This window comes from Cucurbita pepo, chromosome LG15 (genome assembly GCF_002806865.2).
Source record: "Cucurbita pepo subsp. pepo cultivar mu-cu-16 chromosome LG15, ASM280686v2, whole genome shotgun sequence".
In the NCBI taxonomy this organism is placed as follows: domain Eukaryota; kingdom Viridiplantae; phylum Streptophyta; class Magnoliopsida; order Cucurbitales; family Cucurbitaceae; genus Cucurbita; species Cucurbita pepo.
In genome coordinates this window covers 7920687-7936946 of record NC_036652.1, presented here as the reverse complement: position 1 = coordinate 7936946, position 16260 = coordinate 7920687, and the positions used below count along the sequence as shown (strand labels likewise).

The following is a 16260-nucleotide window of genomic DNA, read 5'->3' as shown; positions in this document are numbered from 1 at the left end:
ATTTTTTATATAGACAACGATTTCAACGCGTTATAAAATGATATTTTTTTTAGAACAATATGATATTATTCATTTTGAACACAGTCCTCTACCGTTTTTGTAATGATATGTGTTTAGGATTCAGATCAAGATTCAAAATTCGAATTTGGTACTCGATGGTCTCGACATTCTCCTGCATCCCTTACAACATTCATCGTTCCTTAAGATCGAAAACTATCCCCATAGTTCAACAGAGTCCTTCTAGCATGTTTAATACCCTCGTACAAAATAAAAAATTTTATTTTTTTACGAATAATATTGGGATTTGTTGATTGGCCGATGGAATTCCGGAAAATCCGAAACCCCATGCCTGTGGTTTTGATGGGTGTAATCAAATTATGACTTATTTGCCCTTGCCTGGTCCCCTTATTAAGCTGGCCTTTAGTGGGCGAAAAAGACATTTTGGCTCTTGGTGCCTTGGGATGAGAATGTGATTCTTAATTCAGCTAAATTTACTTTTTTTAAATATTTTTTTGCTTTTTAAAAAATTGTCATTCAGAATCAATCAATGTCAATCAATGTAATGGAGCCCAATTTACAGTAGCCATAATAATAATAATAAATAAATAAATATTTATATAAAAAAAAAAGTGTAATTTATTGGTATATATATTAACTTTTATTTTTTATTTTTTATTTTTTTAATAATCCTATTTTGACGTTAATTTTAATTTATTTTGTGTATTTCTCATTTACTCGAGTGTTTTATTTAATAAAATAATACAAGATTTGTTGTATATAAAAATGTGGATAATAATAAGACATTATGTTGTCTTTATTAAGGAAAAAAAAAGGACATTAGGATAAGGGAGATGGAAATGGAATTGGATGGATCTAAGGGAGATGGAAATGGAATTGGATGGATCTACAACGGTGCATCTTAATTTCCAACCCATACTCTAATTTCTAAAAAAAGAAACAAAATTGTTTTATTTTGAATGAGGGTATTAAATTAATTATGAGATGTTTTGGGGGATTTCTATTAATTTTAATTGGAAGGGATGGTTGTTATTTGATTTATCCGCCGTGACAGCAGCTGAGAGAGAGCCCTTCCGGCAGAATTCCACCGCCACAAATGGCCGTGGTCTTTTAATGCCTCCAGCGCCGCCGCCGTCGTCCAACGTTTTCCGGCACACATTTTTCTTGTTTCGTAACTGTTTTTGATGAAATTAAGGTAAAGGAAAGGTAAGATGGGTTTTTGTTACTTGGCCTACAGAATAACCAAAACCTCAGGCTAGTCATTGAAAAACTAAGGTCTAAAATGACGGCGGGTTTTGCTGTTTGCCGTAGTGAGTACAGCGGGGAAGGGGGTGATAAAAAATTGACTGTATTGCCCTTGCTGTGATGTGTAGGTTAGGTGAATGGTGGGGGTAAAATTGAGAAATATGGGTATATTTCTCAAATTAATTAACTAATCGAGTTTTAATTTAATTACTGAAACGGACTTTTGGCTTTAATTATTAATTTAGACTTTGTACCTTAAAATTAAAATATTGTGTTCTCGAATATTCCAACCAAAATTTATCTTAAATGCAATACAACCAATTAAAAAGTAAACTCTTGTTATTAATTAATTTATGTAAAATATTTTATTACCAGCCAAAAACAATAAAACATTTATTAATTTAATTTAATTGAGACGTAAAAAGATTGGATAAATTGGAAGTGGGGTTGTGATTTTCTTAGTTTGAATTTAACCCAAAAAGAAAAAAACCAGTAGGTGAAAAGTCGTAAATACCCTCAGATTCATAAACCAATTCGTATCTGGAATTAAAACAAGATTAATCACATATAATTTAATTTATTAAAATCTAAATCTAAAAGAGAGACACAGAAATATATGTGAAATTAGCTCTTCCATTGATTTGGAGTGAATATATACAATATATGTACTAATTAACTCAGTTATTGGGCCCCCAGCAGCTCAAGTACATGACAGTCCTCAACGACTCCTCCGACTGCTTCCATTTCTGATCGGAAACCGCCGCAGTCGACGGAGAAGAAAGCTTCTTCGCCTGAGAGACCGATCTAACGTGGTTTTTGGCGTACTGCTGAACCGATTTAATCGTGTGATTCCACCGGCAAACCCCTTGGTCTTTTAAGGCCTCCACCACTCCGACACTAGCCGCTACAACCCAAGCTCTTCTCGACGAACTCATTTTAGCTCTTTTCAAATCTCTGCTTTGAGTGTTTGTATTGCTTCTTGTGAATCTTCAACGCTGCTTGTAAACTGGGGATGGTGGTTATATATATAGACAGAGATTAGATTGTTCCGGGAAAAAGAGCCCCTGGTTTTCTTTCTTTCCCGTGGTCGAAAGTGGACATAAATGCCCTCGGGAAGCCACGTGTCGGGTAAGAGAGGGGAGGGGTAGATTTGGGTTTTTGGGTTTGCCACGAATTAGTGTAGCCGCCAGCCGGCACCCGGTTTTGAACTTGGTTACACATTTGGAATCCAGGAGTATAGGAGACTAAACCGCTGCGAGAAACAATTTGACATTAAAAATTAATTAAATAAATAAAAGGTATTTAATTTAAGTAGTCTTAAAATTCTAATTACTTTAGTTAATTCTTTTTTATTCGGTTTTAAATGGATTAATAAAGTAATTTTGGTAATTTTTTTGTATTTATTTCTTTTTTTAATTAATTTTATTAAACGACGAATTAACAAAAGAAGATCAATATGAACAAATAACATATTCGTAATTAAATTTTATTTTCTCCCCATTCATTGTATCTGGATATATTTTACAATTACTTTGTCCCATATTATTTATTTGTTTTTATTTTATTTTTATACCTAGAGAATACCGCTAACGGAGATTTAATTATGACTCATATATTTAAAAATTAATTATTTTAGGCTTTTAATTTAAACGGATAATTCATGATTAAGAGAACTAACATCGATATTAATATCATATTCAAGTTACCCAATTGGGATGGACCTCAATTCAATACACACGGCTATAATACAAATCCCCACGGCGGTGCAAGGAGGAATTAGTGAGCTCGCCCGAGAGCCTCTCCGGCGGCGGGGTTCAGTTCAAATGCATGACAGTTCTGATTCTGAAAGATTCTTCCGGTTGCTTTTGTGGATGCTTGCCGGAAACAACGGCGGCCGATGAACTGGTTATTCTCGTGGCCTGAGTCACCGGTCGGACAGGGTTTCTGGCGTAATGATGCGCCGATATGGAGTAATGCGGCTGGTTATTTTGTATTTCGAAACTGCCCCTGGTTTTTTGTTACGGTGGTCGGGCTGGATTTGTATGTTTTTTCCCCTGGACGAGATTACCCTTCGAAACCGGATTCTTTTAGCGGAGCGGAAGGGTAGAGTGGGGTTTTTCGGTAGCTTCCAAGGACAGGTTTGCACGGTGTGAACGTGGACTTATAGAGTGACAAAATTGTGCCGCTCTCGGTGAAACAGGATAAGTATACATGAGGGTAATTACGTCAATTCACACCTTTTTGGATAAATTATTAAAAGCTCAATATTTTCTAAAGCCATATATATATTATTCTAATTAATCTCTATTATTTTTAAATTTGAAATTACAATTCTTGAAAGAATCAGACATCTCCCATTAATTACAATTACAAACTGATGAAGGGAGGAAGAAGAAGGCAAAAATGAATCATATACTATTAGCTCAACTGATCCAACACCGGCCGGCGATGTCTTTTTGGAATTCACTTCGCTCGAACCGGCCCTGGTCCAACCGCAATCTCAATGCGAATCTGGGCGGTTCAGTTATTAGGACCCCAACAGCTAAGGTACATGACCGTTCTCAGAGATTCCTCGGACTGATGCAGCTGCTTGCCGGGAGCGGGAGCCACGGCGGAGGAGAACTTCTTGGCCTGAGAAATAGACCCAACATGGTTTTTGGCGTAGTGGTGGGCGGATCTTATGAGATGGTTCCACCGGCAGATTCCTTGATCCTTGAGGGCCTCCACAACGCCGACGCTGGCCGCCACAATCAACGCTCTTGTTGAAGAACTCATTTTTTCTCTCTAAGTCTCTGAATATTTTGGTTTCTGAGTTTCGGTTTTTGCTGGTTTATATACAGAAAGACCGCCGCAGCTGTGGAATAGGAGCCCCTGGTTTTGCTTGCTTGTTTTATTCCAGTGGTGTATGGGACGGGCGGGACCCACGCTTTTTGTTCGAAGTGGACTTAGTTGCCCCTTGAAATTGCGTTTTGGGTTTAGAAGTGGAGGGGTAGAATTGGGTTTTGAAGCAAGATTCCAAAACGAGCTACATATCCTGTTAAGTTGGAATATAGCCTCGGTATTTCTTCCCCTGTATTATGGGAAAACAGCGGAATTAAAAATAAAGGATTATTGCTGTCATTTCTCAAAATTCCATGTTTTTTTTTTTTTTTTTTTAAAATTATTATTATTATTTTTTTTTGTTAACCAACCGAGATCCTTGTTTGTAGATATTGTCCCGCTTGTTACGTATCACCGTCATATTAGTGAGAGATTTTCACATCCTTGTAAGAAATGTGTTACCCTTCCCAACTAATATGTGATCTCACAATCTATCCCTTTCACATCCTTGTAAGAAATGTGTTACCCTTCCCAACTAATATGTGATCTCACAATCTATCCCTTGGGGGCCAACATCCTCGCTGGCACACCACTTGGTGGTTGGCTCTGATACCATTGTAACAGTCCAGGCTCACTGCTAGTAGATATTGTAAATTTTATCCCGTTACGTATCGTCATCAATATCACGGTTTTAAAACGTGTCTACTCGGAACAAGTTTTCACACTTTGATATAGAATGTTTCTTTCTCCTCTCCCACCAATATGGGATCTCACATTTTAATTCACTATATTTATATTTCCATAATAAAACACATCATAGATCAGTTTGATTTTCTTATTCATCAACGTGAATTAGGGTTTTAGAGCTTTTTACGGTAATATATATACCTTCAGTTTGGTTCAACTTTTTCAAATTTTAGACTCTTTGTCTAGTTTTAGGCAAAAACCGAACCAAACTTCTCAGTTCCACTTTGTTTAAAAAGAATGGAGTTTTGACATGATTTTTAACGTTGATAATTGAATTTTGTATAATTTCTTAGTGTTCGAGATTTAAATTCCTTGATAGGCTAGATTTCTACCAACTTCCATAGATTTCTTATGTCAAAACAAGACAAACACACGATTTGAGTAGTAAAATATAAGTTCATTGTAATTTAAAATTATGACTACAAAAACTTTGACGGTGAATGATTACAGCAATAGGCTTCCTTTTATCTAACCCATGATGGCACTTTTTAGGTAGAAGTGAGACCGTCACAATATGATTGTTTCGAGTAATTTCAAGGGAGAAATGAATTGTTCGGAAGTCATGAATTAGGGCCCCAACAACTCAAATACATGACGGTTCGAAGCGATTCTTCAGCCTTTCTTAATCTGTCCCTCTCACCACCGTGTTTGGCGCCGGAACCCGAGCCCGAGCCATCACGGGAAAATGTGATGGTCTGCTTTGAAGAAGCAGAAGAAGAAAACTTAGCAGAGGAAGAAGTAGAATGATCCGAGCTATAGTTTGTGTATCGTTTCTCGCCAGTTTCTGCAGCCATTTGTTTAGAGAGATGCCAAATTTGGGTCCAAAACTGGTTGGATTATGATGAACTAAACAACTTGAGCTCCTATTTATAGACCCAAAAAGGCTTTTTAAAGTAAAGGCAACTGTCTTAAGCTTCCACTTGTATTAAACCAAAGCCATTCAAATATTTTTTAAGTAAAGGCCTTAAGACCAACCCCAATGTCTACATAGGAACACATCTTTCCCATGTCCCGATGAAGAAAAAGGCTTAGCACAAGGCCAAACAACAGGCAGACCAATCGGATTCTTACGTTATTTTTATTCGCTACTCCTTCTCGTTAATAGTGAAAACTTAGCCATAAACTAAATACAGTCACATCCTAGCTCGATAATTTTACTGGGTAGTGAAAGATGATTCCAGTATTCAATCTATCCGAGTTTAAAACTAGTTTTATGTCGTCTATTTTCCTTAAACTTCAGCCCTCTTTAAGCTCAAGTTTCGATAAGTTGTCGATAAGTTGTCGCAATTAGGAAATTCGTTAAAAGAGATATCTGATCAATTTGTCTCTCCATACTGACACTTTCATTTCAACGATAAGATATAAGATACCCTCCTGAAAGAAGCCTTCAGTATATACTTTCCAAGTCCGCCCACCGCAAACAAATATTGTCCGCCTTGACTCATTACATATCGTCACAGTCACACCGTTTTAAAACGTGTTTACTAGAGAGAGGTTTCCACACCCTTATAAGGAATGTTTCGTTAACTTTTTTTTTTGTTGTGTTAAGAATAAAGCTGGTTTAGGATGAAATAATATTTGGGGAGAAAGCATATAGGCATGTGGAATGAAGGATAGGAAGGACACGTTTGGATGAATTGGATAAGATCAAACCCAATTTATATAGCAAATTCAGATCTTGTCTCCCTTCTTCTTTTCACTTCCCTCCAACTCAGCCTTTATTTATTTCTATTAATATTTTAAACTATATATTTGAATTATGGTTATTAAAAAATAATATTATTTTGGGCTTATTTGATTGTTTGTGAAGCCCATTTAGGGACAATGTTTGGGCTCAATCTTAAGCGAGCCCACAGAAAACGAAGCCCAATTCGGGTCCAATTTTCCACAACTCTTGCCTAAAAAATAGCTTTTCTCCAAGCGGACAAGAGAGGTCAAAAGATCTGTCCATACAAATGGAAAATCTGCCACGTGTCGATACTCTACTGGCTTCTCTGTGAAGGTATAGAAACTTACACTTGGATAAGCCTCTCTATTATGACCTCTCAGTCACACTCTCTGTTCCTTCTTTTTCCCGAGAAAATTTCTTGGAATTTTGTGTCTTCTCTACGACTTTTCTCTCACTCTTCTTCTTAGATATGAAATCCATTTCCTCCGGGAGTTCGTAATCTTCGCAAGTTTTTTCTCATTCTTCTTCAATGGCGGCTGTAAATTCCGTATCATTCACGGCATTAAGTCAATGTTCTGATAGACGATTGCCGATTCCCTCGGCTCGTTCACTCGCCTCGCATTTCGACGGGTTTCGTTTTCGTAAGAGCGTTTTCTGTCATTATTCCGGAGTTCGGACATCTAGCTTCAGTTCTCGCATGGTTATTCATTGCATGGCATCTGGAACAGGTAGCTTCTGGTGATTTGTTTTCCTTGCTCGCTTACTAGATCGTTAAATTGTCAGAATATGGCAGCAGAAGAAAAGAGGCTCGTTCCGCTGATTCCGATTTGAGTTTAATTTGTTTTTTCCTTAATTGTGGAGATTGAACATTATGGAGGGAATTAGAAGATTTAAGTAAGAATTAGGCTATCAGTTGGATCATTTCTAAACTATCTGTAGTGTGTTGAGATTTCTCTAGTTTGCTTTCTTGCTACTTGAGTCTAGTAACTGATGCGTTATTTTGAAGGCTCAGATGTAACAACCGTAGCCGAGACTAAAGCGAACTTCCTCAAGGCGTATAAACGGCCTATCCCTAGCATTTACAACACCGTTGTGCAAGAATTGATTGTCCAACAGCATTTGATGAGGTATAAGAAGACATACCGTTATGACCCTGTTTTCGCCCTTGGTTTTGTTACTGTGTATGATCGACTTATGGAAGGGTACCCTAGCGATGAGGATCGTGATGCCATTTTCCAAGCATACATTAACGCATTGAATGAGGATCCAGAGCAATATAGGTTTGGCCATGTATTCCCCTTTTCTTTTACCATCCCCGATGTCTATCTTCTCGTCGGTTAGAAATTTCATTACCTTACTTATACGTAGACACTGTTGAGTTAAAAAATCATAACCCGATTCCCCTTATAGCAAAATGACGGCGATTCTGATTTGGACTTGGCTTTCTAAACGACTAGATTGATCTGTCTAATTAGCTGTTATCAAATGTTAGTGGATGTTCACAAAGTAGTATTAATGACTTTTATTTGTAGCTGGCAATCAAATTTTACGAACGTTTATTCTCTGTTCAATTACTCCAAGAGTCTAAGTTTTTCCCTGTATATTAATTCCAACCTTCGATCATTCTTCCAATAATTTCAAGAATGTCTTTCTTTATTTAAAATACATATATATACTTTTTTTGTACTGTCAAGAATTGATGCCCAAAAATTGGAAGAGTGGGCTCGGTCTCAGACTGCAGCTTCATTGGTTGAGTTTGCATCAAGAGAAGGAGAAGTCGAGAGTATTTTGAAGGACATTGCAGAACGAGCTGGGGGCAAGGGGAATTTCAGCTACAGCCGATTTTTTGCTATTGGGCTATTTCGACTCCTTGAATTGGCAAATGCTTCTGAACCCAGTATCTTGGAAAAGGTTATTTCATATTCCTTTTTGTGATATAGCTTTTAAGTAGATGAACATTTTGATGTGACAGTTTATTGAGCTCATTATTGCTAAATTGAATGATAGCTAGCCCCTCTCAAAGGACTTTTACTGATAGATTATATTCTTTCTCTGAGTGCTACCATTTGTAAATTATTATTGTGTTTCTTCCTCATTAGTTACCTTTTTAGTCGTTATAGAAATTGGAAGTTAGTGAAATATTGCCTAACCTTATTCTGTCCGAAAGAATTAAGGTCAAGAATTCTTTCCTGCATTAGGCTGCATTTTATTTGTAGCTAACATCAGTCTATTTGCGGTATTCCCGGCCCCACACACACACACACACACACACACACACACGTACAATGCTTTCTTGAGATTTCCTTTCACTCTTGTGAAGGCCAACTTTATTTATCGTGTCTATCACTGAAGATACGATACTCCTGTTCTTTTACATCAGCTAAAGCTATATAATTGAACAGTTTCTTTTACATAGCTGAAGCCATGTGATGGAGTTTTGACCGAGTATTGGCATCTAACTTCTTGCTACTTCTGAACAGCTATGTGCCGCTTTAAATGTTGACAAAAAAGGCGTGGACCGAGACCTTGATGTATACCGTAACCTGCTTTCGAAGTTAGTTCAGGCGAAAGAGCTCCTAAAGGAATATGTCGATAGGTAAGAGACTGCTAAGTTCATGGTAGATTAATATGCGCTATCAAACCATCATTCTTTCATAGATTTTATGAATCTATAATCGATTGGAAAACTGTCAATCTTGTATTTGTTGAATCTCCTGGAAGTCACCCTCCCTCGTAGCATTTATATTTATTGGATATCAATCCTTGATTCTACATCTTGCCATATCGAATCCATGGACCTTGGCTGAGGCCTAAATGAGGTAGAATTGGGTGGTTCTAAGAGTCAGGCTTTGAGGATAAAAGTTGTATGATTAACCAGTGGTGCATTTCAATTGTACAGAGAGAAGAAGAAAAGAGATGAGAGGGCAGGATCACAGACGGCTAGTGAGGCCATAACGAAATGCTTGGGAGAATACAGCATGCAGACTGGGTTGTGAGAGCTGATTGGAGCACTGCCTAATTTGAGATAGACTTGAGAGTTACAGCAATATTCTAAAGTACCTGATAGAACTGCGTCTGTAATGTATTGTTGGGTATTTACTCAATTGGTGAATTTTGTATTCAGTCAGGCACTACCTTTATTCTCATTTGATATAACCACCTCAAGCTATTTTTTAATCATCTGTATTACATATTTTGATTGCAATTGTCAATACAAATGCTTTTGCACAGATATTTGACCATTAGCTTTTGTTTATACAATCTTTTTTTTTTTTTTTTTTTTTTTTTTTTNTCAAAATATGGGTGATCCATGGGCCGAATTAATCGATGGGTAACAAATTGTAGGCCCATTTATGAAGAGTCCAACAAGGATCCATCGGCCCAATAAATTCATGAGTATCCAACTGTAGGCCCATTTAAGAAGAGTCCAACAGGGATACATGGGCCCAATGAACCGATGGTATCCAATTATAGGCCCATTTATGAAGAGTCAAGACACGTATGACTGTGGTGTTACACGTGTGAGTTAAGGAATGCATGCAAATGCAAAAAGCTCTCTAAGACGACCACCAACCCCAACCCTAAATCCATTTCCACTTACGCAACCTGTTCTACTCTACAGTGTCCCATATTTTATCATTTCCATTTAATTATAACTATATAATATGTGCACCCTATCATATGCTATAAACAAAAATAAAACATTCAACTTAACTATATAATTCACATTATTCCTATTATTCCTTGCATGCTTCTAAACCTATGCCTCTACCATTAAAAAATCGTGTAGTGACCTTAATATACTCGCTTACTAATGATCGAGAGGATTAATTTATAAAATACAAATATGTTTACATTCTTAATTGATTTTGAGATGTAAACTGTATATTATTTAATATGGTATCGGAGCCAATGAAATTTCAATAAATAATTGGTGTAAAAGATTTGAATCCAACCCAATAATAAAAAAATTGTTCACAACCTTCGTTGAATGAGATGTGGCAATGTGGACTAAGGCCAACCAAACACAAAGCATGGCTTTAACTTTAATATATTGAATAAATGGATCTTCCCTTCACCAACAATTGATTAAATAATCTTTTGGGGATCAATGATTAATAGTGTATCTATTTCATGATATAAATATTATTTCCAAACCTTCATTTAAAAAAAAAAAAATAGCACACCCCACTAAAAATTTCATATGGGTTCAATGCATGAAAAGGAAATAATGGGTAAGTTTCCCGATGGATGGAATAGGAGAATGAAACATTCTTTATAAGGGTTTATTTCTAATACGTAATGAGTCAAAACGGACAATATCTACTAGTAGTAAGTTTGGATTGTTACAAATGGTATCGGAGCTATACACTGGACAGTACACCCGCGTGGATGGAGTGCGTGTGGAACCAAAATTTGTGGTGTAAAAGTGAAGGAATAAAAAAGGAATTGAGTGAGATTTATGGATTAGATAGGAGTGGATGAAATATGGCACCTGATTTTCGATGACTTTGATTTGGGTTCCTAAACCCAAATCCTCACACGCATTTTTAGCCACATGATTTTGGTGATTAGACAAATGTCAACAGAAGATGAGCTCTTTTTAGTTGATTGGTTGACTTTTGACTTGTGTGCTACGTGGAGGGATTATAGTGGTCTGTTTCAGACAGCTAAGGCTCCAGCTTGGAAAGTTTGGAAATTTCTAGGTGAACATGTGACGCTTACACGCCATGGTTGAGCTGATTATGCATTTTAAGGAAAAAAGATGTGTAAAATAAATATTCACTCATTTTAATAATATTTTGTTGCTCAACCAAGTTAGGTTCTGTTTTCTATTATTTTAATTTAAATTCAAGGTGCATATTTGAATGCTTCATCACACAGATTTTATGACTCATAATTTAATTTTTTTTTATTAATTATACAAAATTTGATTTTTTTTTTTTTAATTTTTTATTTGTGGAGTTTGTAATTTCATATAATATAAAAAGTGAGATTAATAATTATAAAAAAAAAAAAAAAAAAGGTTTCAATTTATTATTATTTTCCAAGTTTGAATCAAAATTTCAAAAGTAAAAGAGATGAGTTCATAAAGCTTTTCTTCTTTTAACGAATTTGACCAACATTTGAAAAGTTTCTTTAAAAATTAGGGAAAATTGCCATGTTTTTTTATTTTTATTTTTATTTTAATTTAATCCATATCATTTTAAAATTTTCAATTTAGTTCTCTGTTATCTTTGACTTTTTGAAAGTTGACTTCTTAGGTAATGTAAAAATAAAGGCATCATACGTTATGTACTCTCGTATATGTATGTGTATATCATACGTTATGTACTCTCGTATATGTATGTGTATATCATACGTTATGTACTCTCGTATATGTATGTGTATATAATAGAGATAACGTAAAAGAACTAAAGAGCCATTTATTAAATTTTAAAAATTGAACTTATTAATTAAAGAGCCAATTTAGGGTTTAGAAGCTTTATTTAAAATAAAATAAAAAATACTAAACGATTATCAAATGATACCTAAATATTTACGAGTTATTGTTTTAATTTATGATCAAGCGAAGAATCATTAAAAAAAGAAAAAAAAAACTAGTCTCCCGCTTAATTTTATAGAATTTATTATTTAACTTTAATTGAAAATTAAAAATACGAGCATAAATTATTGAGGTTGCCAATATAATCATAATACGAGCATAAATCTTTGGTGTCGGAGGTTCAAGTCTCATAATCCCATTTATTTTATTTTAAAAAAATAGATAAAGGGCATCCTATTCTTAATTTATTATTATTTTTTTAATCCAATTTTGAAGCTTAAATTCTTATGAGATTATATTCACATTGGTAACATAGAACAAACAAATTAAATAATATTACGTAACAGACAAAATCTTAGCAACTTCCTAAGTCTTGTTATAGAAATGTAATGTCGTAATTAGTTGTTGGGTAAAGTCCTAAGCCTTACCCATTTTTGGTGGCGACAAGTAATGTAATACGAAATGGCTTAGAACAAGCAATCGGTAAAAAATAAAACATGTTTTTTCTTCAATATTGATGAGAGAACTTAACTACCCTGACCGCCCAATCATTCCTGTAAAGTCAACTCCCCCATATCAAAACATAGCTTTTAGCCCTCTTAACTTAGCTCCCAATTTTCATGTCAACTCATGTGCGTCTATATCATAATAATGTATGTATTAATGAATCATCCCTCCAACTCCTATTACATATTGAAGTCAACTAATTATAATCGCTTTAGAGTTTTCCGACACTTTTTTATTTTTAATATTTGAAATGGGTGTTTATTTGTTTTTTGAAACTTCAAAAAGTACGCTTTTAACCCTTGATAGTTGCAGCTAATAGATCTTGGTCATTGCATCATCTCGATGTCAAAAAGGCTTTCTTTTATGGAGACCTCCACGATTAGGTTTCTATTCGTCCTCCACCAGGGTTTCGATCCTTGGAGAGGGAGGAAAAGTTTTTGGGTGAAAAAGACAATATATTGTCTCATATGCCGTTGTGGCACTTCATCATCTAACACCTCCCCTCGAACAAAGTACACTTCCCATAATCGAGGCTCTACTCCTTTGGAGTCCTAGTCATTTTTTATTGCCTTTGAGGAGGCTTGACTCCTTCTCTTTTGGAGTCATTTGTTTGATATTTTAGGATTTACCAATCTATTGACACGACTAAGTTTAGGTAATATATATATATATATCATAAATTGAGGGAGAATAAAAACATGATTAACTTCCGTTCTCACTTGCCTCATGAAAATTCAAAAATCAAAGCTGATTTAGATCTAGTGGTGATTACGTTTCCAAATAGGAGAGGTCTTATGATGATATAACTTTCTAGAAGCTTTTACATACTGACATATTTATATTATATTTTAATAAACTAGTGGGACCCATTAAATTTTTTTTAACCACTAAAAATACACCACGTAAAAAAAAAAAAAAAAAAAAAAAAAATTCTATGTCGACAATATTTTACGGACTTCACATGTCAACTCATGCGCATATACACATCATCATACATGTATACATACATACATCCATACATACATAACGCATAGGAAATGAACACGTGGCATCTAGGACGGCACCAAATAAGTTTGACTTCGGCTTCCACCTTCAAGGTGTATATAAGGTCATCTCCTCTATACGACTCCGCAGCAGAAAAACAAACACTTTTACGCTTTTTCTCAAACACTCTTAGTCTCAACAACTTTGCAAGCCAAATGGGGAGAGCTCCATGCTGTGATAAAAATGGCCTTAAAAAAGGTCCCTGGACTCCCGAGGAGGATCAAAAGCTCGTTAGCTATATTCAAATTCACGGACCCGGGAATTGGCGTAATCTTCCTAAAAATGCTGGTACTTTTTTTCTTTTTTTCTTTTTTTCTTTTTTTCTCGGCTAAATAATCATAAAAATTAAGAATTGGGTTTTGTTCTTGATATTTACAGGACTTCGACGATGTGGAAAAAGTTGTCGGCTTCGATGGACTAATTATCTTAGACCTGATATTAAACGAGGGAGATTTGCTTTTGAAGAAGAAGAAACCATAATCCAATTGCATAGTGTTCTAGGAAACAAGTAAGAATAATAATAATAATATTTTACTCTTTTTTTTTTCTTTTATTTACATTTTCTAATTAGGAAGGTTTTGGATTTCAGATGGTCAGCGATAGCGGCTCGTTTGCCGGGAAGAACGGATAACGAGATCAAGAATTACTGGAACACCCACATAAGAAAAAGGCTCCTACGAATGGGAATCGACCCGGTGACTCATACTCCACGGATCGATCTTCTCGACTTACCGTCGATTCTCACGGCGGCCATCTGCAGCCACCCACTGTTGAGCCTCTCAACGTTATTGAACAACAACCAAGCCGCCGGCTTAAATTCTGAATCTCTAAGGCTGATTTCTACACTGTTAGCCATCAAACAAGAAGACCCAAATGACAATCGTTTCCTTCTCCAAGCTCAGGCTCAGGCTCAGCTTCAAGCTCAAATGGATACATTATCGCAGCTGTTACAGCCGAATGATAACGTTAATAACGCAAATGCTTCTTCGATGCCAATTTCTACTACGTTTGTTGAGTGCCCAAATTCACAAGAGAATCTAAATTTTTTGGCGTCAAATTTGAGCGGTGGGGATGTTTTGGTGAACCAACCCAATTACGTGTACGGTGAGAATGGCTCGAATGGCTCGAATCCTACGGCTTCAGATTTACCAGAAATCTGGAATAATGATGTTCAGAATTTAGGGTTTGATTGTGGAATATCGACGCCAAAATCAAGCCCCACGCCGTTGAATTCTTCATCTACTTGCGTTAACAACAGCAGCAGCAGCAACGAGGATGAGAGAGATAGTTACCGCAGTAACTTTTTACAGTTTGAAATTCCTGAAGGTTTAGACTTCGCAGATTTGATGTAAATATTTGGATATTAATTTGGGGTATTTTGTAAGCTTTTTTGGGTGTATTTTATGTATTCTTTTAGACTCCCCCATATGGTTGTTTTGTTACCATAAAGAAGATTGATTATTATACCAATATCTGCATTCATCCTTTTATTGTCCTTTTTCTTCCACAAAATCGATGCAAATATAGTGGGAAATTAAAAAGTATTGTAAGGTAAGTTATTTTGTGAATTTTCAAAATATAATTATAATTAATTTCATATGAAAATGGTTAGTAATAAAATTATTGATCGAGGAAACCGTTTATTTACCCTTTAAAAATTGTCTCAATCTTCAATTTCAACGACACTACTAAAGATATTTCTTTCGGGTATAGATACCCTTTTGTCGAAGGTCGTTCGAGCTTTTCCTAAAAGTATGACATGAGTTACTTTGGCACTATTGTGCTGGTACTCAAACATTGACTCGAGGTATTTTCTTTACTCCTTCTTACCCTAAAAAAGCAGGGACATCGGCTAATCTAGTCTCAGTTTCTTGAGGCCAACAAGGGGTTGTACAACAATATTCACCTATTGTCCATCGACTATGCTTTTCGGTCTGATCTTAGGCCGTGACTCACCCTCTATAGATAAACCCTTAAATTTTCGAGACATTAGATTAGATTCTCAAATAGTGAATGGACCACGCCATGAAAGCAGTTTCCCATTCCAAAAAAAGCGATCATTTGTCTGAAATCAATTAATAGGCATCGGTTCACACAAGAATTTCAACCCTAAAAAGTGTGGTTTTGTCCATATATGTATATAACCCACCACTGTTTTGGGTGTGAAACTGAAACATTGTGTGGGAAAGCTTCCTCATAAGTCCTCTTCCATTTTTCTATCTTCTCCTATCTTTATGGACATAAAAAACAACCGCTTATTGACCAAACCAAATGATAGCTATCATGAACTATCAATACAAATTATTCGAGGACCTCGCCATCCATATTAATCATCTCCCGACAATTTTCTTCTTTCTATTCATAAATATAAATAATTATTACAATTTTTCTTCATGGGTAATTAAGAGAAATATCATGAATTTATAAGTAAAGAACATTATCTTCATTGGTACAAGACATTTTAAAAAAATAAAAAACAAAATTACGAGAGATTATGCTCAAAGAAATAGATAAGGTGGGCCACTGTCCAACCCAAATAATTCACAAATAAGAAAAGGAAAATGGGGTCCTGCCAAAAGGAGAGCCAAAAAAAAATTAAAAATTAAAAATTAAAAAGGAGTAAATATATAAATAGAAATTTGAATGGAAGCAATTGCGTGCGACT

General features: G+C 35.5%; 4 protein-coding genes across 5 annotated transcripts; 2 read left to right on the top strand and 2 right to left on the bottom strand.

Annotated features, from left to right (window-relative positions):
* Nucleotides 1-1876: 1876 nt before the first annotated feature.
* LOC111811840 lies at nucleotides 1877-2282 on the bottom strand. The gene has a single exon (XM_023698884.1). It carries the CDS (start codon nucleotides 2196-2198, stop codon nucleotides 1941-1943), a length of 258 nt encoding a protein of 85 aa, XP_023554652.1. The 5' UTR covers nucleotides 2199-2282; the 3' UTR covers nucleotides 1877-1940.
* A 1265-nt stretch (nucleotides 2283-3547) lies between these two features.
* LOC111811841 lies at nucleotides 3548-4362 on the bottom strand. The gene has a single exon (XM_023698885.1). It carries the CDS (start codon nucleotides 4036-4038, stop codon nucleotides 3784-3786), a length of 255 nt encoding a protein of 84 aa, XP_023554653.1. The 5' UTR covers nucleotides 4039-4362; the 3' UTR covers nucleotides 3548-3783.
* Nucleotides 4363-6886: 2524 nt separating this feature from the next.
* Nucleotides 6887-9741, top strand: LOC111811760 (protein THYLAKOID FORMATION1, chloroplastic-like). 2 transcript variants are annotated; one of them, XM_023698788.1, is made up of 5 exons: nucleotides 6887-7227; nucleotides 7512-7779; nucleotides 8194-8410; nucleotides 8980-9095; nucleotides 9399-9741. In XM_023698788.1, the coding sequence occupies exons 1-5, from the start codon at nucleotides 7029-7031 to the stop codon at nucleotides 9493-9495; spliced, it is 897 nt and encodes a 298-aa protein (XP_023554556.1). In that variant the 5' UTR covers nucleotides 6887-7028; the 3' UTR covers nucleotides 9496-9741. The 2 variants fall into 2 exon arrangements, with proteins under 2 accessions (XP_023554556.1, XP_023554555.1); XM_023698787.1 differs by having other exon boundaries at nucleotides 7506-7779.
* Nucleotides 9742-13750: 4009 nt separating this feature from the next.
* On the top strand, nucleotides 13751-14947 carry LOC111811747 (transcription factor MYB102-like). Its single transcript, XM_023698771.1, has 3 exons — nucleotides 13751-13883; nucleotides 13974-14103; nucleotides 14185-14947. The coding sequence occupies exons 1-3, from the start codon at nucleotides 13751-13753 to the stop codon at nucleotides 14945-14947; spliced, it is 1026 nt and encodes a 341-aa protein (XP_023554539.1).
* Nucleotides 14948-16260: the final 1313 nt, after the last annotated feature.

What these genes read in the sequence shown, in the direction of transcription:
- LOC111811841 (XM_023698885.1), bottom strand. Translation starts at nt 4,038, where the DNA reads ATGAGTTCTTCAACAAGAGCGTTGATTGTGGCGGCCAGCGTCGGCGTT.
- LOC111811747 (XM_023698771.1), top strand. Translation starts at nt 13,751, where the DNA reads ATGGGGAGAGCTCCATGCTGTGATAAAAATGGCCTTAAAAAAGGTCCC. An exon ending in TAATCTTCCTAAAAATGCTG is followed by an intron (nt 13,884 to 13,973) that starts GTACTTTTTTTC and finishes TGATATTTACAG; the next exon opens with GACTTCGACGATGTGGAAAA. An exon ending in CATAGTGTTCTAGGAAACAA is followed by an intron (nt 14,104 to 14,184) that starts GTAAGAATAATA and finishes TTTGGATTTCAG; the next exon opens with ATGGTCAGCGATAGCGGCTC.
- LOC111811840 (XM_023698884.1), bottom strand. Translation starts at nt 2,198, where the DNA reads ATGAGTTCGTCGAGAAGAGCTTGGGTTGTAGCGGCTAGTGTCGGAGTG.
- LOC111811760 (XM_023698787.1), top strand. Translation starts at nt 7,029, where the DNA reads ATGGCGGCTGTAAATTCCGTATCATTCACGGCATTAAGTCAATGTTCT. An exon ending in GAGGATCCAGAGCAATATAG is followed by an intron (nt 7,780 to 8,193) that starts GTTTGGCCATGT and finishes TGTACTGTCAAG; the next exon opens with AATTGATGCCCAAAAATTGG. An exon ending in AACCCAGTATCTTGGAAAAG is followed by an intron (nt 8,411 to 8,979) that starts GTTATTTCATAT and finishes ACTTCTGAACAG; the next exon opens with CTATGTGCCGCTTTAAATGT.